The following is a 26,725-nucleotide window of genomic DNA, read 5'->3' on the forward strand; positions in this document are numbered from 1 at the left end:
GGAGCAATGGATTTGCCAGGGAGACACAAGGGGGCGCTGCAGCAAACACTGAAATGTAGTGTGAACAAAAATGGAGGAAAACATGGCCTATTATAAAACTCGACTATAAAAAAAAACTATACAAAAATTGATTCAACAGTCTAAAATGTTTTAGTGAAATTATATTTTGTTGTCAAGCGTGCCACCATAAAGACGCTTGTTTGCGGGATTCGTTCGGGACATCCATACAACACGTGGCATTTTGCACTTAAAACCTGAACCAGTGATCAGCAGTAAACTCAAAGAACCTACCAGTTATTCCCATCTCCTACACTACAATCATTCCTCTTTTCTGCCCGGATTTAATTGCTATTGTTCCCACTTCTTGCACCACACTTACCCCCCACCTGTACTACAATTATTACCCCTACACTACAGTTATTCCTGTCTCCTGTGCTGATTACCAAGATTATTCCCCCCTCCTGTACTACTATTATTCCCACATCCACTATTATTATTCCCACCTCCTGGGCTACAATTATTCCCACCTCCTACACTATGATCATTCCTGTTTCCTGTGCTGATTATTCCCCATCCTCTGCATTGACTATTCCCACCTCTTGCACCACAACATCCCCCTGCTTGTACTACAATTACTCCCACATCAACTATGATTATCCCAAATCCTGCAATTCCCACCTCCAAGACTACAATTATTCCTACATTCTATTCTAAGATTATTCCTGTCTCCTGTGCGGATTCTGCCATACATTGTCATGATTATCCCCCCATTGCACCTCCATTATTTCCCCCTATCTACTATGATTATTCCCATTCCACTATGATTATTCTCGCCTCCTGTACCATAATTATTCCCACCTCCTACATTATGTTTATTCCCACTTCCTACATAATTATTTCCACCTCCTACATTATGATCATTCCCACCCCCTATGCTACGATCATTCCCACCTCCTATGCTACGATCATTCCCACCTCCTATGCTACGATCATTCCCACCTCCTATGCTACGATCATTCCCACTCCCTATGCTACAATCATTTCCACCTCTTACGCTACTACCATTCCCACCTCCTACGCTACGATCATTGCCACCTCCTACATTACGACCATTCCCACCTCCTACGCCATGATCATTCCCACCTCCTACATTACGATCATTCCCACCTCCTATGCTACTATCATTTGCACCTCCTACATTATGATCACTCCCACCTCCTACACTACGACCATTCCCACATATTACATTATGACCATTCCCACCTCCTATGCTACGATCATTCCCACCTCCTACCCTCCGATCATTCCCACTCCCTATGCTACGATCATTCTCATCTCCTACGCTACGACCATTCCCACCTCCTACGCTACGACCATTCCCACCTCCTACATTATGATCATTCTCATGGATAATTCAATAATTCAATTCATTCCCACCTACTCTACCTACACTATGATTATTCCCAACTTATGCAGTACAATTATTCCTGAATCTTGCATTAACATTATTCCCACCCTTCTATACTATGAATATTCCCACCTGTGCTACGGTTATTCCTGCCTCGTGTTCTAGGATATTATGTACTTCCTGAGCTATAAACAGTTATTCCCACCTTCTCTCCTACATTTTTCCCATCTCCTGTGCTATATTTTCCTGCCTTCTGTTTTACGATTACTTTCATCACTTTTGGTTTGAATATTCCTGCCTCCTGTCTCATGGAGCACTGGCGAAAGAGACCGTACATTGTTGTGGGCACATTTGGTTCTCGGCTAACGGCGCCGATGTGTCTCTCCATTCAGCAGAGGACGGCATTGCGAGATAAGAATATCAATCTGCTCTTCCCTGACTGAGTCACGGTGGAAAGTGAAGCAGCGAGAACCATCTAGCGATCACCTGAGCTCCATCAGCTAGGCTAAGTGTGTTACAGACGTGTGGGCAAAAATACGTAATTACAGCATGAAGAGACAGAATGTTCTGGATTCTATAAAAATTCACCATATTGTTCCTTCAGAAAATGGCTAATTTGACAACTTTCCTACTCTATCATTACTTCAGTGCTGTGATTTAGTCTTTAAAATCCTCTCCATTCTTCATTATTATCAGTAATAATAATAATGTTAATAACAGTTTATAACAGTTTATCATCTAAGACTCGTTTGATATGTGACATTAGCATATCTAGTTTTGCACTGATGCTACAGTTAGATTAGATTAAAGAAACTAACAAGTAGGATAAATTAGTGGTGTACAATGTGCCTGTGCGAATCATCCTAGTTTTTCCCTCATGAATCATTTATTTTTACCCGGGATTGTTTCCTACATGATTCATTAATTTTTTCATGTGATTTTTTTTTTACACACGATTCACTCATTTTCACATATAATGTTTACAAATGATTCACTTATCTTCATGTGATTTTTTACACATACACTCCATTTAATTTTACAAGTGATATTTTCATGATTAAGTTATTTTGACATGTTATTTTTTCCATGCTTATGACGTGATTTTATCCATTTATTGTGTGTGATTTTTCTGGAAAAGGACGAAAACCTTACAAACAAACCATGGCTTGGTTGATCGACTACATTTGCGGTAATAGGGAGACGTTATTTCATTTTTGCTTGAACCTTTTGCTTTAAATGCTGCTTTAGTGATGTATCAAACTCCTAGATATTTTCCAAGAACAAAAGTCTAAGAAGGATTTGACAGGTTAGAGCCATGTTTTTGGCCTCGGAACCCGTAGAGCATAAAGTACATGACTGCAGAAGTAAAGGTAAAAGAGGGTAAAAGAGAAAGGAGCGGCACAGAGGGAGATAAAGGGCAGAAGACGAAAAAGGGCAAAGAAAATCAGACAAGGATTTAAAAAGACAGAGAAGGAAGGGAAGATACAGAGAGAAACACACTCAGATTTAGAAGTGCTTTAAATCACAGCTACATAAATATCACAGAGCATTGATTTCTATCCCTGTCTCCTTCAATGCCCTAAAGTAAAGCTTTGAAAAAAACCCAGACATGTCTTAATTTCCTGTGATTGTGAATTTGAAATGAAGTCCATTTTTCTTGTAAGGAATAACACACGATGGACTGCAAGGTTACATGAAAATAATACACACCAGGGTGGTATTACAGTCTTTCATTTATTAATGAAAGACACGTCACACATGTTAATGGTTTATAGTTAGATGTAATGATGTGGAAGCTCCATGAGCCAAGTTCCTGTTCACACTTACGTTACAACGATAAACACTCATTTCCTCACCATCTTTTCTCTCTTTCTATCTCTCTCTCTCTCTCTCTGAAAACGCAGCTTGTCATTTTTTGAGAAACAGGAAAATCATACTCTCCTCTGAAGACTTTCTCGTGCTTTATAAAGCGCTGTGACAGTTACAAAGTGCTGACACTGGAGATTCCTTCCATAAATTTTACATAAACATCCCGTAACAAAAAACCTTCAATGATTATAAGTTTTTCTTTGTTAAACAACAAATTATATTTATTATTAGTCTTAGATCATGCAGAGCATCCACTGCACAAGTCAATGTGAATGAGCTGTTGCTATAGAAACGATAACGTATTAGAACGAGCGCATTAATATAAACCTGCGCTACTATCAGAGCTGCTGTTATAGAGAATTAATCAACACCTTCTGACCAATCAGGATCCAGAATTCAGCAGTGCTGTGGTATAAGCAAGATATAAAGTCTGATGAGGATGTGTGTGTGTGTGTGTGTATGTGTGTGGTGCTTTGCAATGAACTGGCATCACATCCAGGTTAAAGTAAGGATAAAGCGGATACTGAAAATGAACAAATGAATGATTATTAATCTATGAAGCCTATGAAAGTTATTATTTTTTTAAAATTTCACATGCATCCAGGAGTTTAGGTAAAAAACAAATACTCGATTTAAACCGTGTCTAAACAGTGTTCAAGGCCCACCAGATGGTCCACTATCCCTTTGTTGTGTAAGATGAGATTGAGCAAATAATATGGACTGTCTGGGGGCCTTGATGGCTGGTTTGAGAACCCCTGGTCTAGACACTACTGATAAACTGTACACACACACACACACACACACACAGAGAAAAGGCAGCCTCAAGGGCATGAACTATGCGCATGTAGTTCCACCTGAATCGTCTGCACCTGTGCAAGCTGAAGCTGAATACAGAGACATTTCCCTTTGTAAATATTAACATAACTCTGTATATTAGTTGTTGACTCTGAATATAGCCCCTGGCCAACATCATCGCATTTAATAAAACACTCTCTTTCCTGGTTAGCTCAATGCGTGTTGCCATATTAATTGGTCAGGTGATGTATCAGCGGCTGATTCACCTCATATGCATCACTTCAGGTGTGATTGTGAACTTCTTTCAAACCCTATTAATTATTTCACCATCATCATTTCTTGTATGCGTATCTAATGAGCGGCCCACCAACAGAGTAGAAACTGGTTATGAAAATGGCGTCTGTACAGCAGGGTCTAACTGTCTGATTGCATTACCAGGAACTAATTTCATTTCACCATCCAATCCCGTATAATTATATTTGCAGAATAACATTCCATCCCGCTGTTATTAATATAATACATCAGCATTTTAGAATTTGCTGGAGGAAAGCGGTGGACCAAGCACTAAGAGTCCATAGCTGAATGATCTCTGAGGTGTTAATCATGACCAAGTCTTTTTACCTTATATAATTCTAAACACCAATTATACTGCTGCTAAAATTTTAAACATTATTACTTACATCTTGTACATATTATGGATTATATGGTAATTATGTAAATGCTGAAACAGCAGTCCCAATGCAGCATAATTTTGAAGGCTTATCTTCATTAATATTTTAAAAGTCATGCATAATAATAGTAATAATTCATAAGAAGTCATAGTCAGAGATAGTGACTTAAGTCCAAAAGTGATGTCGATATTTATGCAGGGAAAGTTTCTCATATTCAGAACCGGGTTACGCACATGCTTAATTTGATTCTCTGAATGCGAAAGTCAGATTATTAAAATCATCTGCATGTAGTTCAGGACTCTGAACTTGCCAGATTTTTCCTTGAGTATAAATGTCTGAGACAGGGTTTTTCAGCAGCATTTTTTTCAGTAGTCGACAAATGTGGTACGATGTACCACAAAAAAAGGAAAATAAAAAGACTAATACGATGATATATGAATAAGAAGATGGCAAGTGTGAATAGTCCTAGTTGTAATAATCACATTAACCACGCATTTAATGACCAAATTGGCTTCCATGCTCGTTATTGAGCAGCACATAAAATAGCACTTGATCCAGCACATCCTGTTACGTTTTATTGTTTTTAATGAAGCCACGGGATATTAAATCAAGGTCATGAAATCATAATGTATGCACAAAATGCAGGATAAATTATCATGTTTTTTTTTTTTTATTTTGCTCATTTGTGGTATATTTACAGCCCAAAACATAAATTCCAGCATGACATATTGTGGTTACATCAAACCGCCAGACAGTGATATGAAGTCTAGTGTATTGCTGCATGAATAGTTCTAGTTATAATGATCATATAAATCAGAGGAATGTAGACTATATTATTACGCTTTTAATGATCAAGCACAGATCTGCTATGCTTGTAGCTTATTTTAGATTTTATTTATAATTTTATCCATACAGTATTAAATCCTAGAGATAACAACGTCTCGTCTGATGTCCTCCGTGAGAAAAACATTAACAGTGTCATATTTATGTATAAATTTCAGCGTGACATCGAACTATCAGACAGCGGAGCTGGATTTAATACTGCTCCTCACTCGAGCTAATCTCGTGCAAGAAACATAACTGAGACACGCCTCTGTTTTAGATAAACTCCACCCCATGTGTGTAACTCTCACAGAACTTCTGAATAGCACTTAAATACTGATGTGTGTACTTTCAGGACTAAATCATCACTACACACACAGAACTCAACCCTGAATACTCTGAATCTCTATCTTAATACCGTGCTTTTCAAAAACCCAAAGACTCTCACCTTGCTTGAGAACACAGACACAGTATCAGAAAATAATTAAAGATCTGAGTTACCGCTTGGGTGAGTTAAAGGCTTGAGAAAACAGCGAACTGTTAATATTAGTGTTAAAGATGGAGTGTGTGTGTGTGTGGGACTGTGTTACACACACAAAACGTTGTGAGTGCTGAGATTATGAATGCTATATGGAATGATTATATACAAGGCACAAGTGCACAGAGATTAGTGGAGAAAGAGAATGTAAGGATGACAGTGGAGACTCTGGTTATTAAAGGTAATATATTCGGGGTTTAGGTGTTGCTAAGAAGCAGCACAGCTGGATTTTATAAGAAGAGAATTGTAATAATCCAGGCAGCCTGAATAAATATGTTTAAAGAATAATGCATGAGTATATATGAACAGCTTATGTCAGTATTCATAAGATGAGATATGATGTTTGTTCATAAAGCTTTGCCTCACCAGCTATCCCACATTCCGAGATATGAAGGAAAAAATCATGGAAATTTTAGAGCTGCTCCCAATTCTTTATTCCCAAAAGGAGAAGCAGAGGAAAGTGGATCTTCTATCATGATGAAAATCTTTCTTTTGACTGGTTTTCTCTGGCAAGACATGGTGTGTGAAGGTTGGAGTGGAAGAACTCGAGTGTCCTGCACAGAGCCCTGACCTCAACCCCACTGAACACCTTTGGGATGAACTGGAACACCGACTGAACCCCAGACCTCCTCGACATCCCAACATCAGCGCCTGATCTCACTAACGCTCCTGTAGCTGAATGAACACAAATCCCCACAGCCACGCTCCAAAAACAGGCAAATGATCAAACTACCATAAACCAGTGGAGTAACACACTTATGAAAACATCACTGGTCATTTATTCAGAATGTTCTGAATGTCCAATGTGCAATATTATGACTTGCTGTATAGACTTTATACTATACTGTATACTTGCTGTACATACATACATACTTCTATACTATATGGTATACTCGCTTTATAGTCTATTTATTGTCTAATGTTATATGTTTTTTATAACACCAGTCAGAAGCAGTGCTCCTAATTTCATCGTATACAGAGACATACAATGACAATAAAGGCTTTCATTCGTTCATTCATTCATTCATTCATTCACTAACAAATAAGCATGATAAGTATCGTATCAGCTGGAGAAGCATGCCTAAGTAAATATGCTGTATACAAATAACTGTAACTGCTGGAGTAGCACACTAACAGTAAATATATTACTACATAGATACGCGACCATAGTGTTATTAAAATATATATCCTTGAAAATTAAAACTGACTGTAGTTGAAGAAACATTGAACTACCGGAGTAGTACACCTAACGTTAACACAGATGGGCAAACTACCGTAACTGCTGGAGTACTATGCCTCCTGTAAACACAAAGAGAAATGCAGCTAATGGAGTAGAATAGAGTAGCATGGCCTACTGTAAACACACTAACAAATGGACAAATTACCATAGCTACTGGAGTAGCACACCTACCATTAACACAATAACAAAAGGGGAAATTACCATAACTTCTGGAATCACACAGCTAATGTAAGCTCACTAACAAATGGACAAACTGCTGTAACTACAAGAGTAACACGTCTACCATAAACACACCGACAAATGGGCAAACTACCGTAATTGATGGAGTAGTGCACCTATCATAAACATGCTGATGAATGGACAAATTACTGTAACTCCTGAAGTAGCACAGCTACCATAAACACACTAACAAACGGACAAACTACCGTAACTGATGGAGTAGCACAGCTACCACAAACACACTAACAAACGGACAAACTACCGTAACTAATGGAGTAGTACAGCTACCTGAAACACAATAACAAATGGACAAACTACCGTAACTAATGGAGTAGTACAGCTACCATAAACACACTAACAAACGGACAAACTACCGTAACTAATGGAGTAGTACAGCTACCATAAGCACACTAACAAACGGACAAACTACCGTAACTAATGGAGTAGCACAGCTACCACAAACACACTAACAAACGGACAAACTACCGTAACTAATGGAGTAGTACAGCTACCTGAAACACAATAACAAATGGACAAACTACCGTAACTAATGGAGTAGTACAGCTACCACAAACACACTAACAAACGGACAAACTACCGTAACTGATGGAGTAGTACAGCTACCACAAACACACTAACAAACGGACAAACTACCGTAACTAATGGAGTAGTACAGCTACCTGAAACACAATAACAAACGGACAAACTACCGTAACTAATGGAGTAGCACAGCTACCATAAGCACACTAACAAACGGACAAACTACCGTAACTAATGGAGTAGTACAGCTACCTGAAACACAATAACAAATGGACAAACTACCGTAAGTAATGGAGTAGTACAGCTACCACAAACACACTAACAAACGGACAAACTACCGTAACTAATGGAGTAGTACAGCTACCTGAAACACAATAACAAATGGACAAACTACCGTAACTAATGGAGTAGTACAGCTACCATAAACACACTAACAAACGGACAAACTACCGTAACTAATGGAGTAGTACAGCTACCATAAGCACACTAACAAACGGACAAACTACCGTAACTAATGGAGTAGTACAGCTACCACAAACACACTAACAAACGGACAAACTACCGTAACTATTGGAGTAGTACAGCTACCTGAAACACAATAACAAATGGACAAACTACCGTAAGTAATGGAGTAGTACAGCTACCACAAACACACTAACGAACGGACAAACTACCGTAACTGATGGAGTAGTACAGCTACCACAAACACACTAACAAACGGACAAACTACCGTAACTAATGGAGTAGTACAGCTACCTGAAACACAATAACAAACGGACAAACTACCGTAACTAATGGAGTAGCACAGCTACCACAAACACACTAACAAACGGACAAACTACCGTAACTAATGGAGTAGTACAGCTACCTGAAACACAATAACAAATGGACAAACTACCGTAACTAATGGAGTAGTACAGCTACCTGAAACACAATAACAAATGGACAAACTACCGTAACTAATGGAGTAGTACAGCTACCATAAACACACTAACAAACGGACAAACTACCGTAACTGATGGAGTAGTACAGCTACCACAAACACACTAACAAACGGACAAACTACCGTAACTAATGGAGTAGTACAGCTACCTGAAACACAATAACAAACGGACAAACTACCGTAACTAATGGAGTAGCACAGCTACCATAAGCACACTAACAAACGGACAATCTACCGTAACTAATGGAGTAGTACAGCTACCTGAAACACAATAACAAATGGACAAACTACCGTAACTAATGGAGTAGTACAGCTACCTGAAACACAATAACAAATGGACAAACTACCGTAACTAATGGAGTAGTACAGCTACCTGAAACACAATAACAAATGGACAAACTACCGTAAGTAATGGAGTAGTACGCCTAGATGATTTAATGCATATATTTGGGTCCATAAAAAAATGGACATAATTTTTTAACCATAATGTCAATGGTATGCAGTCAGCATTACAAATAGTTCAGTTTATAATTTAACATATCTATTGTGGTCATCTCTCTCTCTCTCTATCTCTCTCTTTCTCTCTCTCACACACACACACACACACACACACACACACACGCACACACACACAACACACACACACGCACAAACTTACATTTATGCTTTTTTTGTACAGCTCAGCTAGATGACCTTCCACTTCACCTGAATGGCATTGACCCAGCTTGCCTCCCGGAGCACACAAATACACCACACACACACACACACTCACACACTCATATTTATGAGTATGGCTTGGCTGATAGCCTCCCACGGTGTCAACACACACTCACACACAAACACACACACACACATGCACTCACACACATTCACATACACAAAGCTCTCATTTGCACACCGTTACCAATAAGCATTCATCTCGCCCTCATCGAGAGCAGAAGAGACATTATCCAGGCGAAACTCGGTCCAGAGGCCACATAAAGACTGTTAGCATCCATTTAGCCATCTGTGCTAATCACACCAGAGAAACGCGGCTGTATCTGGTGCACGCTCTCTGGAGTCATCTACATGCTGACCTCTACACACCAACACGTCCTTTACAGACTACTCATGCGTACAGAGCTCATTCCCGAACACACTACAACTTCCCCGACTCATTTATGACCTGGACCTAAATTAGCTGTCATAAAATTCTCAGAAACAAAAGAAAAGGAACAAAGGCTTTCTGTGCATCAGGTCATTCTACATTATGAAGTGTATCGACATTAACCTCCAACAAAGATTTCCTGTAGCAATGAGAAGGACATTTAGATTATTCCAGGAAATCAGCATTAAATCATGATACTCCCACCACCGTGCTTCACAGCTGGAATGAGGTTTTGGCGTTGGTGTGCAATGTTTTCCCTCCAAACCTACATTTCTGCCAAAATGTTTGATCTGTCCATGGAACATTGTCCCAGCTTGCAATTACTGAAGGTACGATGCATGAAGAACTTTTAGAGAATACTGAGGTAGTGGTCTGTCACACCATGACTCAAAAAAACAACTAAATAAACAATGGAGGTTCACACTAGCAGTGTGTCGCTTGTAGTTTGTCTCTTGTGGGCGTGTAGCAATTGCTACCGTTGTCACTTGTGGTCACTTTTTTTAAGTTTTGATGCAAAATGGTAGTAGCTATATATACTGTCATTTCTAAATCTAACTAATTCAACACAAATTAAATAACAGACTAATAATTGTGAAAATCTCTTGTTTGATTTACATGTTATACGCTCAGCATCAAACTAGCTTAGTTCTCAGATTAGATTAGCATTGCAAGCTAACTGTTTTACATGTAGCTACGTACACTGACCAGGACATGACAACTTTGACGTAATGTGTTTTGTTAGTGGAAATGTCAGGAATAAAAAGTGCTATAATTAAGTGTTTAATTACTAAACAGAATATTCTTGTACACATTTAAATGTTTATGATTTAAGTCTGTATAGAGGGGTTCTGTGGAATTTAATTTACCGTTAAATGGGTCACTGGTTGCAAAATGTTCGAAAATGTAAGCAATTTAAGCAAGTCTTGTTGGTCCTGGTATCCCTGAATGCACATATCTGTGAATATAAAGACTAAAAAATCATGTTAAATGATTAAACTTTTCATGGATTAAGGTCCCTGAACATCAGTGAAAAGACGTTGTTCCTTTGTTTGGTCCTGTTTTCCTTGATTTGGCATCAAATATATATCTTAAACATCTTTTTATTATTTTCTATATGAAGTAGACATCCTGTTTATTTTTACGTAATAGATATATTAACTAATAAACTGAGGTAGCGAGTCATCAGTGACTGGATAGAGGAGAGAAAAAAAGAAGAGAAAAAGAAGAGAAGTCCTCTCATCTGCCCTAATGCTTATATTCTTCTTTTCAACCCACACTAGAGAAAAACACACTAACGGACTCATTATGCTCTTATTCTGAGGGCCGGTTTGTTTTGCTACGTTCCTGTAGAGAGCAGCTTCGGTAAATTTGTTGATAAAAAACACATCTCCATTAAAATAATAGTGCTGATGCTTGTTTATGTCCAGAGTAATAATGAAAGCGCATGCTTCAGCACGCTGCGCTAAATGAAAGTGCATTATCCATTCATATAAGAATGAACATGAGCCAGAAAAAAACAAGCTTATAAATATATATATATATATATATATATATATAGTCAAATTCAGGTTTAAGTGTATTCCAGATAGAAAATAATCAGTACATGTTTCCGAACCACTCACAGCAATTTATTTACCAGACTTTAAAACATGGATATAATTTTATAAGAGTTTTGTATTGTTCTAATTTTAATTTGCACATTTAGTAGGGTTTTTAAAGTACAGTTCTGTGCAAAAGTCTTAGGCACATGCAAAGAAATGCTGTAGAGCAAAGATGCCTTCAAAAATAATGAAATTAAATGTTTCTACATTTAAAAAAATACTATAAAGAGCAGTAAACAGTAATAAATGAAACAAAGTCAATATCTGGTGTGACGATCCTTCACTTTAAAAAAAAAAAAAGAAGTCTCAGGTACAATATATGCAGTTTTATAACGAAGTTAACTGGTAAGTTTTTCTGAGCATCTTGCAGAAGCAGCCACAGATCTTCTGAAAACTTTGACTGTCACACTTGCTTCTAATTTTTCAGCAAAGCCCAGCAGCCTTCATTATGTTTTTTTGTCTGAAAAGTGTCTCTTTTCTCATATAAACATTTTTCTGTAACCTTCAATTTTGTGCTGGAAAACTAATGTTTGGAATGTAAAATGTTTTTGTACTGAATCAATAATGTAGAAGTCATTAAATAAACATCTATAACAAAGTTTGTACTAAAAAAATAGCGTGCCTAAGACTTTTGCACAGTGCTGTAGATGTGCTGCTACAGCAGTTTGCTGCACCATGTGGTAAATAATGCTGCATTTCTGACTAATGGGTAAGTGGACTGGAAAAAAAATCTTACAAAAAAAAATATTTTATTAACTAACTAACTAACTAACTAAATAAATAAATAAATAGAGCTTTGTTTATTTACTTGTTTAATATATTTACTTCTGAAATTATTATTTAAAAAAAAACAACAAATATATAATTTTTAATAATTTCAAGTTTTTGGTATAAAATTGTTACTTTTCTTTATTTTATTAATTTATGTCTAGAATGCAATAATTTCAGTGAAAAAAAATGAAGACCAATAATGTTTTCTGTAGCTGCTGATCACACTTGTACAGCAGTGACAAGGCAGTTTAGGCCTTTCCTGCAAATCAGCCCCAAACGATGATACTCCCACCACCATGCTTCACATCTGGAATGCTCTAAAATTCCTCCTCACTGTTGTACAACAGACCTGTACAACGGTGGGTTGAAGTGGTGTTGGTGGCACTTCCTTTTTTTCCCTCAAAACACAGCATTGGAAACTTCTGTGGACAAAAAAAGGTTTAACTTTTTGACAGAAGTATCATAGTTTGGGGCTGATTTGCAGGAATGGCCTAAATTGCCTCATCACTGTTGTACAAGTGTGATTTTTTTACTAGAGAATTTCAGGATAGAAAGAATGAGGACTACAATTCCTTGGTAAAGATTGACTTAAGGCCACCTACCATAGTAAAGCCATTGTTTCTACATTGATTTTACGTTTTGGCACTACGTTCACTCAGACTCACTTTTCACCCAGTTTACACTAACCTTTTGAAAGCACAGCCAGTTGGATCCCTTATATGTGACGTAGCAAAGACATGACTCACTGGTTATAATGGAGGAGGAGCAGCTAATTATTTGCAGCATGGCAAAATGTCATGTTTCCAAAGGACAAGCAAAGACAGAACCTTTTTTTTTTGTTTGTTTGAGATTTAGATCTCACCAGATACCTGCTGGATTTAGAAACGTGCTGAATGTGCTAGCTCTTTGAATGGTCTATGTATTCAAACATGTCTTGAGGGTAGTAGTGCTGCTTCAACCTTATGGTAAAAAACTGCTACTCATTTGGACAGTGTGTCTAACTTTGTGATGTATGATTGCAAACGCTGATGATGTGTAGGTGCCCTTACTGAGGGATGTTTTTCAGGCCTGACAGAGGAATGAAAATCAGGTCTGCAGTAAAAACATTACAACACTAACCCTACATCAATTCTCTGAACTCAACATGTTAGCTTAATTATATAATACATCCTCAGCATGGAAGAGAAAATAAATAAGCTATAATAGTGACAATCATGGCTTTTAATGATTCCCATGAGCGTTCTCTTCTCTTGCCAAGCAGACTCATGGGAATTTTAATAAGTCTGGAATCACACCAGTTCTGTCCTTCATACTGTTAGAATTGTTAAAAAAAAGGCTCATCAACAGCACAGACTGTGCGTATTATACACACCAGAATTACTTACTAAAACAATTACCATTTAAACTGTTTAAAAGTTAATAGGTATTTTAAACTATTTTAATAATTTAACAATATTAATTACTAAAAAAAGGAAACAAAAAAGCCAGGGAAGAATATATTGACACGGCAGGGATATTTTGGTATTGTATAATATCTTTTACATTATTGGTATTGTATAATATCTTTTACATTATTATCATAATATTGTTTTGTTTCACTGTTTTAAATATAATAATATAATATATAATAATATATAATATAACAAGCAACACTATAGTATCATGCGTATATGTATGGTAATCACTGTCAGCTCAGTTTCCTTGGTTACAGTGACGTCTCTACATGGTGGAACCTTATTTATTGTAGTACTTCAACAAAAGAAAGAAAAAAGAAAAGAAAAGAAAACAACAATAACAACAATGAACAAATGTAATCAGACTGACTTTAGGCTGTTCAATTCAATTAATACATACAACTCAGGATGAGTTGATTTTATAAATTATTGTTATTAATCAGATTTGGCTGCAGCTAATCAGGAATGACATTTATACTTCACTAACCCTCGCTGTTCTTCTCTAATCAAATGAACTTTTTAAAAAAATCTCATTAAGTCTGATTGTTATTTAAAGATGACCAAGAGCACAGTGTCCATCATATTTCAAATTAAAAAGAAAAACCTGCTAGCACTTTTTGGTTTTTGTAAATGAAAGATATTTCTGGGTCAATAAAATCTGCTAATCATTTAATCATCATAGCTAGCCTTTCTTTTCACTTTTATAGCTTGACATACTGCGTACCATAAAACACTAGTTTCAATTTCATATAGTCTAAAGTTAGCTAGCTGGGTAGCTACTGAGGTTGGCTAGGTACTTAAGGTTATGCGGATACTTCTAGAAAGACAATATGTGACTTTATTAAGCAATCATGTTAGCTTGGCTGTTGGTTGCTTTAATATTAGCTAGCCTGATTTTAATGACATCATACTGTAGCTAGCCTAATGTCAGTTTTCTTGTTAATGGCTAGCTATTAAAAGTCATATGGCTACTGCTAGAGAGGTAATGTTATCATTGGCTATCTATCTGGTTAGCTTGCTAATATGGCTACTGATTTCATTTTAAATTCACAAAATAACAGTTTACCAAACTTTAGCCAGTTCGCAGCCTAGAAAGATAATGCCAGATTGGTACTGCTTTTGAGGTAATGTGAGGTAAGGCATTAATGATTAACTAGTAATCTGGATAAAATTAGTACAGTACTGTATTTATGTAGCTTTCTAGTTTAGCTTATGTTGCTAAACAATTATATTATGTAACTTAAACCAGTGTTTTATGGGAAGCAGTATGTAAAGCATACAAATTGAAAATAACTGATAGTGGTGATCAAATCTGTTGTAAGTTTTAATTACAGCTATGAGTGCTAATTCCACTCATAGTCCTAACCTCAACCTATCAGAACTTTACTCACTCGTTGATTTATCTTATCAAAGTGCAATTGTTAGATTGTGTTAGCTGCTGAGGACGGTGTCCTCTCTCCCTCACACCTCACCTGATTTTTCAGGTCAAGTTTGGGACAGGGCCGACCCCCGTTAAATGGTTTCTCCCTCAGCCATCTGGAGCGAACCCTCAGTCCACTGCCACAGGACACACTGCAGGGGGACCAGGGGGACCAGGAGCTAAGACGACAGTCCAGGGGACAGGGGACGGAGCATGCTTCCTCCTGCAGCTCTGGTGGAGAGAGGAAAAGAAGAGTCAGGGAAAGAGACAGAGGAAGGAAGGAAATAAGGAGACTGTAACAAGACACATCGCTCAGTGTATGAAGAGAGTATAGAATAGTGGGAAAAGAGCAAATGGCAAAGAAGAGAAATAAATCGTGGGGCACTGAGAAAGGAAAGAGAGAGAGAGGAAGGGAGGAAGCAGTTTTAAAAAAAGAAAAGGAGAAAGTGAAGGAATGGAAAAGGTTTTCTGTTTGCATCCTTAACACTGGATACAGGTCTTCTCTACTGAGCACAGTGTCTTAAGTAAGAGTCTAATATGGTGAAGTGTTAATTCACCATAAACAGGGGTAGATGGTGAGACATGAAGCTTGCTGTAATTGTTGTCTGGCTTTAGAAGACATTTAATAAATCATAGTGTAATTGTATTATTTTTATGATTACATTTGTCAGCGACAGAAAACACATTCATCAACATGAATCCAGCAGGAGAGATCGGTCAAGACTTTCTGTGGGAGTGGTAGGGATTGGTCAAGACTTTCTGTGGGAGTGGTAGGGATTGGTCAAGACATTCTCATGGAGTGGGAGAGATTGATCAAGACTTTCTGCAGGAGCAGGTGGGATTGGTCAGCACTTATGTGGGAATGGAGGAGATTGGTCAGATTTCTTTTGGGAGCAGGAAGGGACTGGTCAAAACAGTGGAGAGAGGGTGGGATTCATTAGACTTTTTGAGTGAAAAGTCAGCATTGGTCAGACTTCCTGTGGGGAAGCAGGTGCAATTAGTCAGACTTTCTGTGTCAGTAGATGGAATTTCTGCAGAATTTCTAGGGAGTAGGCGGGATTGATCAGACTTTATGTGGGAGTGGGTGGGATAGGTCAGTCTTTCTGTGGAGCCAGGTGGGATTGTTCTGTGAAAGAACACCAATATGACTTTCTATGGGAGCAAACTCAAGCAGTATTTATCAGACATTTTGCAGCAGTAGGCAGGATCAGTTTAGAGTATTTCAAAAACAAGTGTAAGTGTAAGTAACAGAGGTAACCATGTGGGTCATTGCAGCCAGGGGAACAGTATCTATGATGGTGAGATAGTATCTATGAAGGGGAGCAGATCAATCTCCAGCTTTCTGGGGTGATATGAGTGGTTCAGACTGACCTGTCTCAGCACAGTGAGATGGGTCGAGGAGGCAGCCCTTCTGGTCGAGGCAGGCCATTGCACGGTAGCGTTTCCCCTCCCCACACTCACGCACTTCCTTTTCCCCCATCCATCCATGTGGCGAGAGAGGGGGTGGGGCATTAGGCAGGATACACACCGACCAGTTCCCCCAAGGCTCTGAGATCAACTCATCACACACACATGGCTCAGATTCCACCAGTGGATACATGTCCTCCTTCAGACAGCGCTCTCTCTTCCTGCTCCGCCCTGAGAAGGAGAGAAAGTAGTTAGTTCCTATTCTCATTTACATTATAGCAGCTATTAACAGTCATTCCCTCACCAGCCTCTCTTCTTCTGTCTCTTGCAGTTAAAGACAAAAAAATCACAGCTTGTCATGTTACCAAGAAACCTCAATGCTTAAACTCCTCTGTCCTGAAAATGTCTGAAAACATAAAGTTAAAGCTTTACCTCTGACTGTCACACAACTCTGGCACTGGAGATTCCTTTCATAAATATTAAATAAACATCTTACTAAAAAACTGTTACTATAGAAAGGATTAGAGGGAGTGCATTAATACAAACTCATGACTTGCAGCTTCACATTGTCACTCTGCACTCTGTAAACCTGGCCGATCAGAAACCTCAGCATTGCTGTGGTATAAGCCTCAATATTCATAATCCAATAATCCAATAATGTGGTCACTGTGTAAGACAGAAAGATCTTGGTTCAGGCCAGATAGAAACTCACCCGGTGATAACTCATAGCCATCATAGGCCAGATATTTTAATATTATACAGTCGTCACTCTAAGAAGCTAATGTCATCTAAGCTAGGCTAAAATGAGAGGTTAGTGCTGGTACTTCGGTGTAAGATCAGGTAAACCGTGTGAAAGCAGGTGTCTTAATGCATAAAGGAGAAAAATCTCAAGCACATATAACTAAAATTCATCTTTTTCCCCAAGATATTACTGTAGCACTAGTTTGGAACAGCTCCATTCTGTTAAATCAATACTGCCAACACTTGGTCTGGCACCCTGGATAATGTGTTAGCGTGCACACCATCACCATGCACCACTTCATTTACAGCATAAAAAGCAGAGTCACTTCACACAGCTGCGAAATCACAGCTGAATTTAGCCTTCAGGCATGTGAGAACCTCATACTGAGCTTTAATCGCGCTGTAATCGTTCAACTTCAGCACCTGCGTCACTCAGCACACTGCCTCTGGCTTTATATCTCATTTCAGATAACATGTGAAGAGAAAATTATAAGACATTATATCTGTTTGATGTTCATAGTCACTCAAGTCATTGTGATTGGTCAGAAATTGTTGATTCATTTTCTAGAACAGCAGCTCTGACAGTAGCTGCAAATCACAGGTTTATATTAATCTGCTCGTTCTAATACATTGTTGTTTCTATAGTAACAGCTCATTCACAGGGACTCGTACAGTGGATGTTCCACAAATGGATAATGGAGATGTTTAGTTACCATTTATGGAAGGAGTCTCCAGTATCAGTGTTTTGTAACAATCAGAGGTAAAGGTGTAACTTTATGTTTTCTGACATCTTCAGGATGAAAGAGTTTATGATTTGTGGTTTCTCTCTAACTCAGACAATATGCTTTTTTTGCCTTATGAACTTCAAGAGAGAGAAAAAAGAGAGGCTGGTGAGGGAAGGACTGTTCATAGCTGCTATAATATAAGCGAGAACAGGAAGTAACTTGAGAACATTAAATGTAACTGTAAATGGATAGAAAGTTTGACATGCCATTCCTTAAGAAATAAAATAAATATGTAATTGTTGGCAATTTGCTGTGGGATAAGAGGAATAAAACACATCAGGATGTGGTGTTTTAGGAAAATGAAGTTCGGAGCGATAACAGATTATTTCACTCTAACAGTACCACACACACTGTTTTATTCATTCTTAATCGATTGACATTGCTAGTTCTGAGCTAGTTCTGCTAGTACTTTAAACTCCTTAAGACCAAATACTATCCAGCTTTCATTACTGCTAATATTCATTAATTAATGCTTATTTACGGGTTTAAAATTTCCTGCCAAAACAAAGAGACTGTCTTGTTTAGAAAAGGCTAGTTCATCGCAGGATTTTATAATAGAAATGGGTTTGGCTGGCTTTACAAACAGGAATTTAGTCTGGTACTAATCACACAAAAGTCTTTTAGATCCACAAAATGAACTCCATCCAAAATCCAACTTGTGACTCACTCTACTTGGCTCTTATAGGTGGTGTGGAGCCGTCTTTAGAGTGATAGAAATATTGGGAAACATCAAACATCAGAATGGGGAAAAATGTGACTTTGACCATGGCATGGTTGTTGGTGTTAGATGGTCTGGTTAGAGTTTTTCAGAACCTGCTAATCTCCTGGGATTTTCACAAACAACAGTCTCTAGAGTTTACACAGAATGATGAGAAAAATAAAACTGTGAGCAGCAGGTCTGTGTGTGGAAAGGCTGTGTGTGGTTGATGAGAGAGGTCAGAGGAGAATGGTCAGACGGTAACCACTCTTTACAACCGTGGTGAGCAGAAAAGCATTCAGATCAGTTTGTAGCTTCCAAAAAAGGTTTGAACTTGCTGGAACCCATTCTGATAAGAAAATACTCTGTTGTAGGGTTCTACATAGAACCTTTAAGGCACACGTTCCTACCTCTGGTCCTGGAGAACCCCCTGACCTTCACATTTGAGTGTTTTCCCTGCTCTAACACACCTAACAACCCAAGAACTCTTAAGGGCGTGTAGGACCTGGTAACATGGCTGAATTTAGACCCTAGTGCCTAGGACACATAGTACACTAGGAAAATAAGGCTCTGCAAATGCAAGGTCCTGGGAACATTGGTACGCTCCTGCTAATTGGCTAATTAACAGTCAGTGAATGAAATAGCACCCTATATGCTATCAGCTAAAGTCTACTTAACCCAATCCTTTAGCTGTATTTTAAATATCAGGCAGCAAATTTTAAACATTATTTCTGTGAAAAGTTTTGAAAGTTGCATTTGTCTCTGAGACCATTAGATCATATTAATACCTTGAAAAAAAATCAGGAAATAGTGTAAGACTCGTTTAGAAGCATTTTCGCACTTTAGAATGGCTGACTTTATATTAAAAGCACTAACTAGACATGATTCCTTGCATTTGGGACACAGCCATGGAAATTAAAATGGTGTCTAAGTGCTCCAAAGGGACAAATTCTCTCCATGCTGCAAAAAGCCTCGTTCCAAACCTCATCACCGTCTGTCGCCCCTCTGCCCCCTCCTGAGCGATTCTGGAGTCATTTTCTGGTTTTGACACTCATTTTCCATACTCAAAGATCACCTACTGTGAATAGCTCCAGCAGGAGATTAGAGCTGTCTCTGCTCTCGGGCTTCACCACATTTGTTTTACAAAGAAAAAAAAATCATGATTGGCTGTCATTAAGATCCAAAGCTGCTTAAGTCACGTGTTTCTTCCCACAGAAGACGAGACACTGCGTGATTCATCTAATCTGAACCACACACAAAAAAACAATCAGAGCTTACACAATTCAGAAATCTCACAATCCTGAAGCAGAAAAAAATAAGGAGAGAAGAAGATGGAAATGGAAAAAGGGTGGACGGTGTACCATATTTTCCAGAATTTCTAAAGTTATTGTTACTTTAGTTCAGCATTCTCTTTATATGGACCTGGCTATAGGATTCTTCTCCTTTTAGTGTGACAGAAAGCGAAGATGCTACGTCAGCAAATCTTCAAGAAGATCATCAGCCTAAACATTACTACAGAAAGATGAGGGAAAGGGGGCGGGGCTTCCAGGGTGTCAATTGAAGAGTTCAAAACACCTACACAACTGTCAATCATTCCAGATTCATATGCTGATTGGCTCATATTTATTTTGTTCTGAGGAAAAAGAAGATTATATTTGCATATTTTTGAGTGATATCTCGTACGCTGATGTTTTAATGTGAATAACGTAAAATCTGTAAGGTTTCTGAATATCTGTGTTTATGTTTATGTGTGTGTGTATGTGAGTTTCCTGGTATTGTGGTGGAAACAACAAATCAATAATGCAGATCAACACATTTTCTAACAGATGATAAAATGTCCTGGGACACAGAATGGACATATGTGTTATAATTAGATTAGTCTAGTTCTACCTGTCCTTGCATTAGGGTTTTTACGGTAGGCATGCTACTCCATCAGTTACGGTAATTATAGAGCAGTAAGATGCGTCTTGACAATACACTTAGCGGCCAGTATTCTGCTGATGTCGACTTGATCAGTTAAGCAGCAAGGTGATGTATGTGTGTGTGTGTGTGTGTGTGTGCGTGTGTGTGTGTGTGTGTCTGACCTGTGACACTGCGTTTGCGGGTGCGTGTCCCTTCACAGCCTGAACACTCTGTAAATTTGGACCAGGGGCTGAAGGTGCAGTCGTCCTTACAGGAAATCCAGCAGCTTTGCGCTTGAGTTGGCATCGGCCCCGCCCACTGCACACACTCCGACACGCCCACGAGCTCATCGTTCTCATCCTCACAGCTCAATGCTGATTTTACACACACACACACACACACACACACACACACACACAGTGATTATAGATGTGGTATAAATGTCCAGCCACAGGATAATATGGTGTGACCTAATGTGTTGTAATCAAGCTAGGTCTATTCAGCAAAGAATGTTAAAATTGAGTGTGTGTGTGTGTGTGTGTGTGTGTGTGTGTGTGCGCGTGTTTGAAGGTGGGATACTGTTGTAGTTGACTCTAAACCAGAATTTTATTATCCGTTACTACCTACTAAATCTATTGCTGAAAAAAATGAAGAAAGAATTTTTGGCTATTTTTCAGATAAATATTTTAATAAAATAGAAAAGATTTTGAAATTATTTCATTTCATTTATTTACATTTCCACTACAGGTTTCATTCATTACCTGAAAGCACAACTGATTTATCCCAGCTGATTTATTTATTTATTTTTTTTTCCTCACCTGCGTTTTGTGGAGTCCTTTTTTCATCACTTCCTTTTTTCATCACTTCCTTTTTTCATCACTTCCTTTTTTCACTGCTTCCTTTTCATTACTTTGTAGTGTTTCAATTAAGCAGTAACTAATGAATGCTTTTATATGATTTTCAATTTCCAAAAGAATTAAAAAGCTGAACAAATTGTTAAAACTGTATGCAATGGTACAAAAATTTGTTTAATTAGTAATATTAATCAAATGTAGCACTTCAGTTTAGTGTCATGAATAATTATTTCAGTTTTTATTTATTTTTATTTGATCGTTTCTGCAGTTTGTGGCCACAGTACAGAAACGCAGATGCTGATATAACAACTTTATGTGCATTACAGACAAACAAACAAACAAATTAATTAATTAGTTGTTTAATAAATTATTAACCTGATTAATTAATTAAAGGCGACAGGTGGAATGAAAGGTGGAATGAAAGGTGGAACTGTGCCATTATGCCACTTAGATAAGCAGCTAATTAGTTCTTTTCTTTTAACTCCCAACTCCACCTGGACCTTTACGTCGTTTATGGAGAATAAATGCCATCAGTCTGTTTTTCTCTCGTCTCTGATCTTCCCTTTAGCTTTTTCTTAGCTCCACTTAGCATCTTCCCACTGAAAGATGGAAAATTATATGCTTCAGCCAGCAGTTACCTTTTCAGGTGCATCCATGACGCATTTATCCCTCCTACTACTGAGGTCCCACTCTTATTTTTTAACTCAGTGACAAGTTTTGACAAGACAACCGAAGGCCCATTCGGACTGAACACACTCCTCGGTTCATTCTGCAGAGCTGTTGACATTTTAAAGCACTTTTCCAACATTAGCATCAGCAGGTTGTTAGTGCAGTGTGTAGCGTAGGAGTGATGTGATGTGATCACTGGGTTTGCAGCATCCATTTAAAGCTTATAAAGAAGATAGTAACACAATTCAGGTTACGAATGCACCTTTTTTTTTTTTTTGCGTACTCGGTTGGTGAAACCAGGTAACACAGAGTTCAATTCTCGTGAGTATCTAAGTCAGAAACACCCTAGGAGCTGCTCTTTACGCTTAATAGCACTATTGACCAAATGACGAATGCGCTCAGAGTTACACAACGGCAAATTAATGAATATTACATCTATTCTAAACTCTACAGCTACAGGATTTACTGCAGAATAGTGACACACTAGTTCATAATAGATACTTTCCATAGTTCAGGAAAGAGTCAGGAACAAGAGAAAAGGACTCAGAAGATGGTGTAGAGAAGTAGGAATTAAAGGCAGGAAGTAAAGACAGGAAAGAGGCAGGAAGCTTAGAGATTTAAGAAGCAGGAAATAGAGAGAAGAAAGAAGCTTAACGCAAACAGAAAAAAGTAAAGAGGCAGAAATTACAGAAGATTAAAAAATGCAAGAAGTAAAGATGGAAAAGAGGCAGAAATTAGAGACTGGAAAGAAACAGGAAGTAGGAGATGAAAGTAGAGAAAGAAAGAAGTAAAGGAAGGTAGGAAGTAATGACAGGAGAGAGGCAGGAAATAGAGACAGGAATGTGGAAGAAAGTATAAACAGGAAAAAAAGGGGGGAAAAAAGTGGAGAAATGAAAGTGGCAGGAAGTACAAACAAATGAAACAGGAAGTAGAGATTAGAAAGAGACAGAAAGTGGAGGCAAGAAAAAGGCAGCATGTAGAGTCAATAAAGAAACTGAGGCAGGATAGAAAGAGTATGTAGCAACAGCAGGAAAGAGTCATAAAAAATGAAAATGGACAAAATACAGGGTGTAGAGAGCAGAGGCAGGAAGGGAACAGGAAGTAGAGAGAAATCAGGAAGCAGAAGAAGGATATAGACCAATAGAAGAGGAAGAAAGTGGACACAGAAAAAAATAGGAAGTAGATTTCCTCAGGAAGCACAAGCTGGAAAGATATAGGAAGTGGATGCAGAAAAGAAGCAGGAAGTACAGACAGAATAGAATAGAAGCAGGAAGCAGAGATAGTAAACAAGCAGGAAGCTGAGACAGGAAGAGCACAAGCTGGAATGAAACAGGAAATAGATTCAGAAAGCCAAGAGAGAAAAGAGGCAGGCAGAAGTGGACGTGAAGACAGGAAACAGACAGGAAGAAGCAGGAAGAAGAGGCAGGGCTGAACTGTTTGCTATGATATCACGTTAGAGATAGTTTGAATTAAATGTCTACACTGTCATTTCCTGTATTAAATGAACTCTAATTAAATTACTGTAATTAATGCAAAGCCAGTGGCAGGTGATAGCTGCTGTTGTTTAGCTTTCAGAGATTAAATCAGGCTTCACTTTCCAAACACACACACACACACACACACACACACACACCTGTTATTTCAGCAAAAATAATTAAACCCCATTCCTCCTGACGTCTGTGGAGAGGAATGCTACTGATTCATGTGGTGGGGCTAAAGTCAGACTCGCGGGAGGAAGTGGAGGAAGACCGCGGCTGGTGTAATTCTCAGAAGTTATGATCCTGAATACATTGTGGATCATTTGCCTTTTATATCAGAGTCACTATGTGGTACTGAAATATATCAGGGATTCATGTGGGAAGAATTTTGAATTGTTTCATGGCTAATTAAGGCTTTTCTGGTCTGGGTGACATACGAGTCACAAAGTAGAGAAAGGAAAGAGGCAGAAAGTAGAAACAGCAAAGAGGCAGAAAGTGAAGACAGAAATAATGCGGAAAGTAAAGACAGGAAAGAAGCAGCTTGTAAAGGCTGGAAAGAAGTAAAAAGTAGAGTCAGGAAAGAGACAGAAATTATAATAAGGAATAAGAGAAATTAGAGACAGGAAAGAGGCACAGAGGCAGGACAGAAACAGAAATTGAGGCAAGAAAGAGGCAGAAAGTAAAGACAGGAAAGAAGCTGGAAGTAATGAAAGTGGAGGCAGGAAAGAGACAGAAATTTGATGCAATAAGGAGACAGAATTTAGAGACAGGAAAGAGACACAGAGGCGGGACAGAAACAGAAATAGAGGCAGGGAAGAGGTAGAAAGACAGGAAGTAGAGATAGGAGAAGTTTATTTAACATTTATGGAAGGAGTCTCCAGTGTCAGCGCTTTGTATCAGCTTTGTGACATCTTCAGGACAGAGGAGTTTACGTTCTTTGCGGTTTCTCAGGAACACGACAAGCTGCGAGTTTTTTCTTTTATTAACTTTAAGAGAAAGAAAAGAGAGACGCTGGTGAGGAAACGACTTTATAAAATGTAACTGTAAAGAGTCAAAAGTATGACGTGATGCTCTTTAATAAATCCAAAAATTGTAATTGTTGGCGAACTGCTGTGGTATAAGAAGAATAAAACACTTTGTGACATGCTGTTATGGGAAAATAATCACCTTCGCGTTGGTCACACCGTCACTGGAGTGGGTTATTTTCCCATGACAGCATGTCCCGAAGTGTGCTATTGCTTGCAAACTAGTTGGTCCAAACATGGTTAGAGATTATGGAGGACATTTTGTGTGTAGTTTATCACAGAGCTGATGATGTTGCAACACTTTTTAAAGAATAAATCCAAATCGAAGCTAAATTTGAAATAAATTGTCTCATTTTAAGGCGTGTGAAAAGGAACTTCCTCTCTTTCCGGGGTTTAGTTCCTCACATCTCTCCTCCTTCGTGTCTTCTACAACAGATGAAGTGACACAAATGTCCATTTTTAGCACAATTATTTCCTTTCCCTCCATCTCTCTCCCTCTCCCTCTCTCCCTCCCTCTCTCTCTCTCTCTCCTCCATCTGTGCAGCACTTCCTCTTCTCTCCCCCCACAATCCGAGTCATTAAGATTTTATTCTTATCCCGACTTGTCACAGGCATCAGCTTTAATAATGCAGGCGCTTACAAAGGTGACAGTGTTTGCCGACTGCTCAAAAGGACATGCCGAGGAACTTTTCTCGCCCCTTAGAAAGAGCTCGTCAAACTTTTCCGTTCCGCTCTCGTTAACAGCGCAGACTCGAGGGCACGACTGACTCGGCACACCGCCTTTTCATCCGACTGACTGCTTTATGGGAGATTCTAATAAAAGCCTGTAATTGGAGAATCAAATTTCTATTAAATGACTCGCTATAAGGGCTTTATGACAGCCAGATGTACAGCAGTGAGCTAGCGCTCCGCTATCACGCTATTACAAATCGACTCCAACTGACTGACTTTGCTGCAGGCGTTGTTCTTTTATGACTAAAAAGCACAGATAATTACACAACTATACACACTGTAAAGTGCTTTTATTAATTTACGACACATTTTCCATGGTTTGCTGTACAATAACACAGTATCTTGACACACTAGGCTAGCATTCCCACTTAAAACTACATTGTTTATGTGATTAGCATGCACATTTACGTCCAGCTAGCTAGGATACTGATGAGGTAGCGTCTGCGTAAACCTGTTAATGCTAGTTTGTGACAGTCTAGAACCTGGTTGCGAGTCTGACCTTGATATGTAACTTGATTTGTTGACTATGTTTTGTGTTCCAGATGTGCCAATGAGGCGGGCTGAAAGATATCTAGTGGGCGTGTCACCTGACCAGACTGTCACTGATTGGCTGCATGAATCTACAGTCTGGGTGAAGAAGAAATCAGCTCCAGCTTCACTCCTCGCTTCATCATACCGTTCTGTGTGTTATTACTTACGACTGTTTCACAGAAAGTCCACAATAATCCACTTTAACACTTTCGGTGAGGAATACTCTGATGTGGATGCCAGCAATAAAGCTTATACTGATGGCTTTTATCGTATTTGAAAGCCAAAAACCCTTCAAACCATTTCATTTGTTATTAAATGTCTACAAATTGAATTATTTAGCACTATAAAAACTGTAAAAAAAAAAAGAGAAACTACTAATACTACTACTAATAATAAAATATGAGTTTTAATTATGCAATGTATTCAAGTTGTAATTTGTTGAAAAATAAAAATTGACATTAAAAAG

At 38.4% G+C, this 26,725-nt stretch overlaps 1 protein-coding gene across 3 annotated transcripts in view; it reads right to left on the reverse strand.

Moving 5' to 3' along the window:
• thsd7ba (thrombospondin, type I, domain containing 7Ba) overlaps positions 1–26,725 on the reverse strand; it is a 282,645-nt gene that overhangs the window by 58,133 nt on the left and 197,787 nt on the right. For all 3 annotated transcript variants that reach the window (XM_053234261.1, XM_053234259.1, XM_053234260.1), the window contains exons 14-16: positions 21,153–21,344; positions 16,810–17,076; positions 15,491–15,669 (exon numbers count right to left, since the gene is read on the reverse strand). In XM_053234261.1, the coding sequence (XP_053090236.1) occupies positions 15,491–15,669; positions 16,810–17,076; positions 21,153–21,344 (638 nt within the window). The remainder of the gene's footprint in view (positions 1–15,490; positions 15,670–16,809; positions 17,077–21,152; positions 21,345–26,725) is intronic.

This window comes from Pangasianodon hypophthalmus, chromosome 5 (genome assembly GCF_027358585.1).
Source record: "Pangasianodon hypophthalmus isolate fPanHyp1 chromosome 5, fPanHyp1.pri, whole genome shotgun sequence".
In the NCBI taxonomy this organism is placed as follows: domain Eukaryota; kingdom Metazoa; phylum Chordata; class Actinopteri; order Siluriformes; family Pangasiidae; genus Pangasianodon; species Pangasianodon hypophthalmus.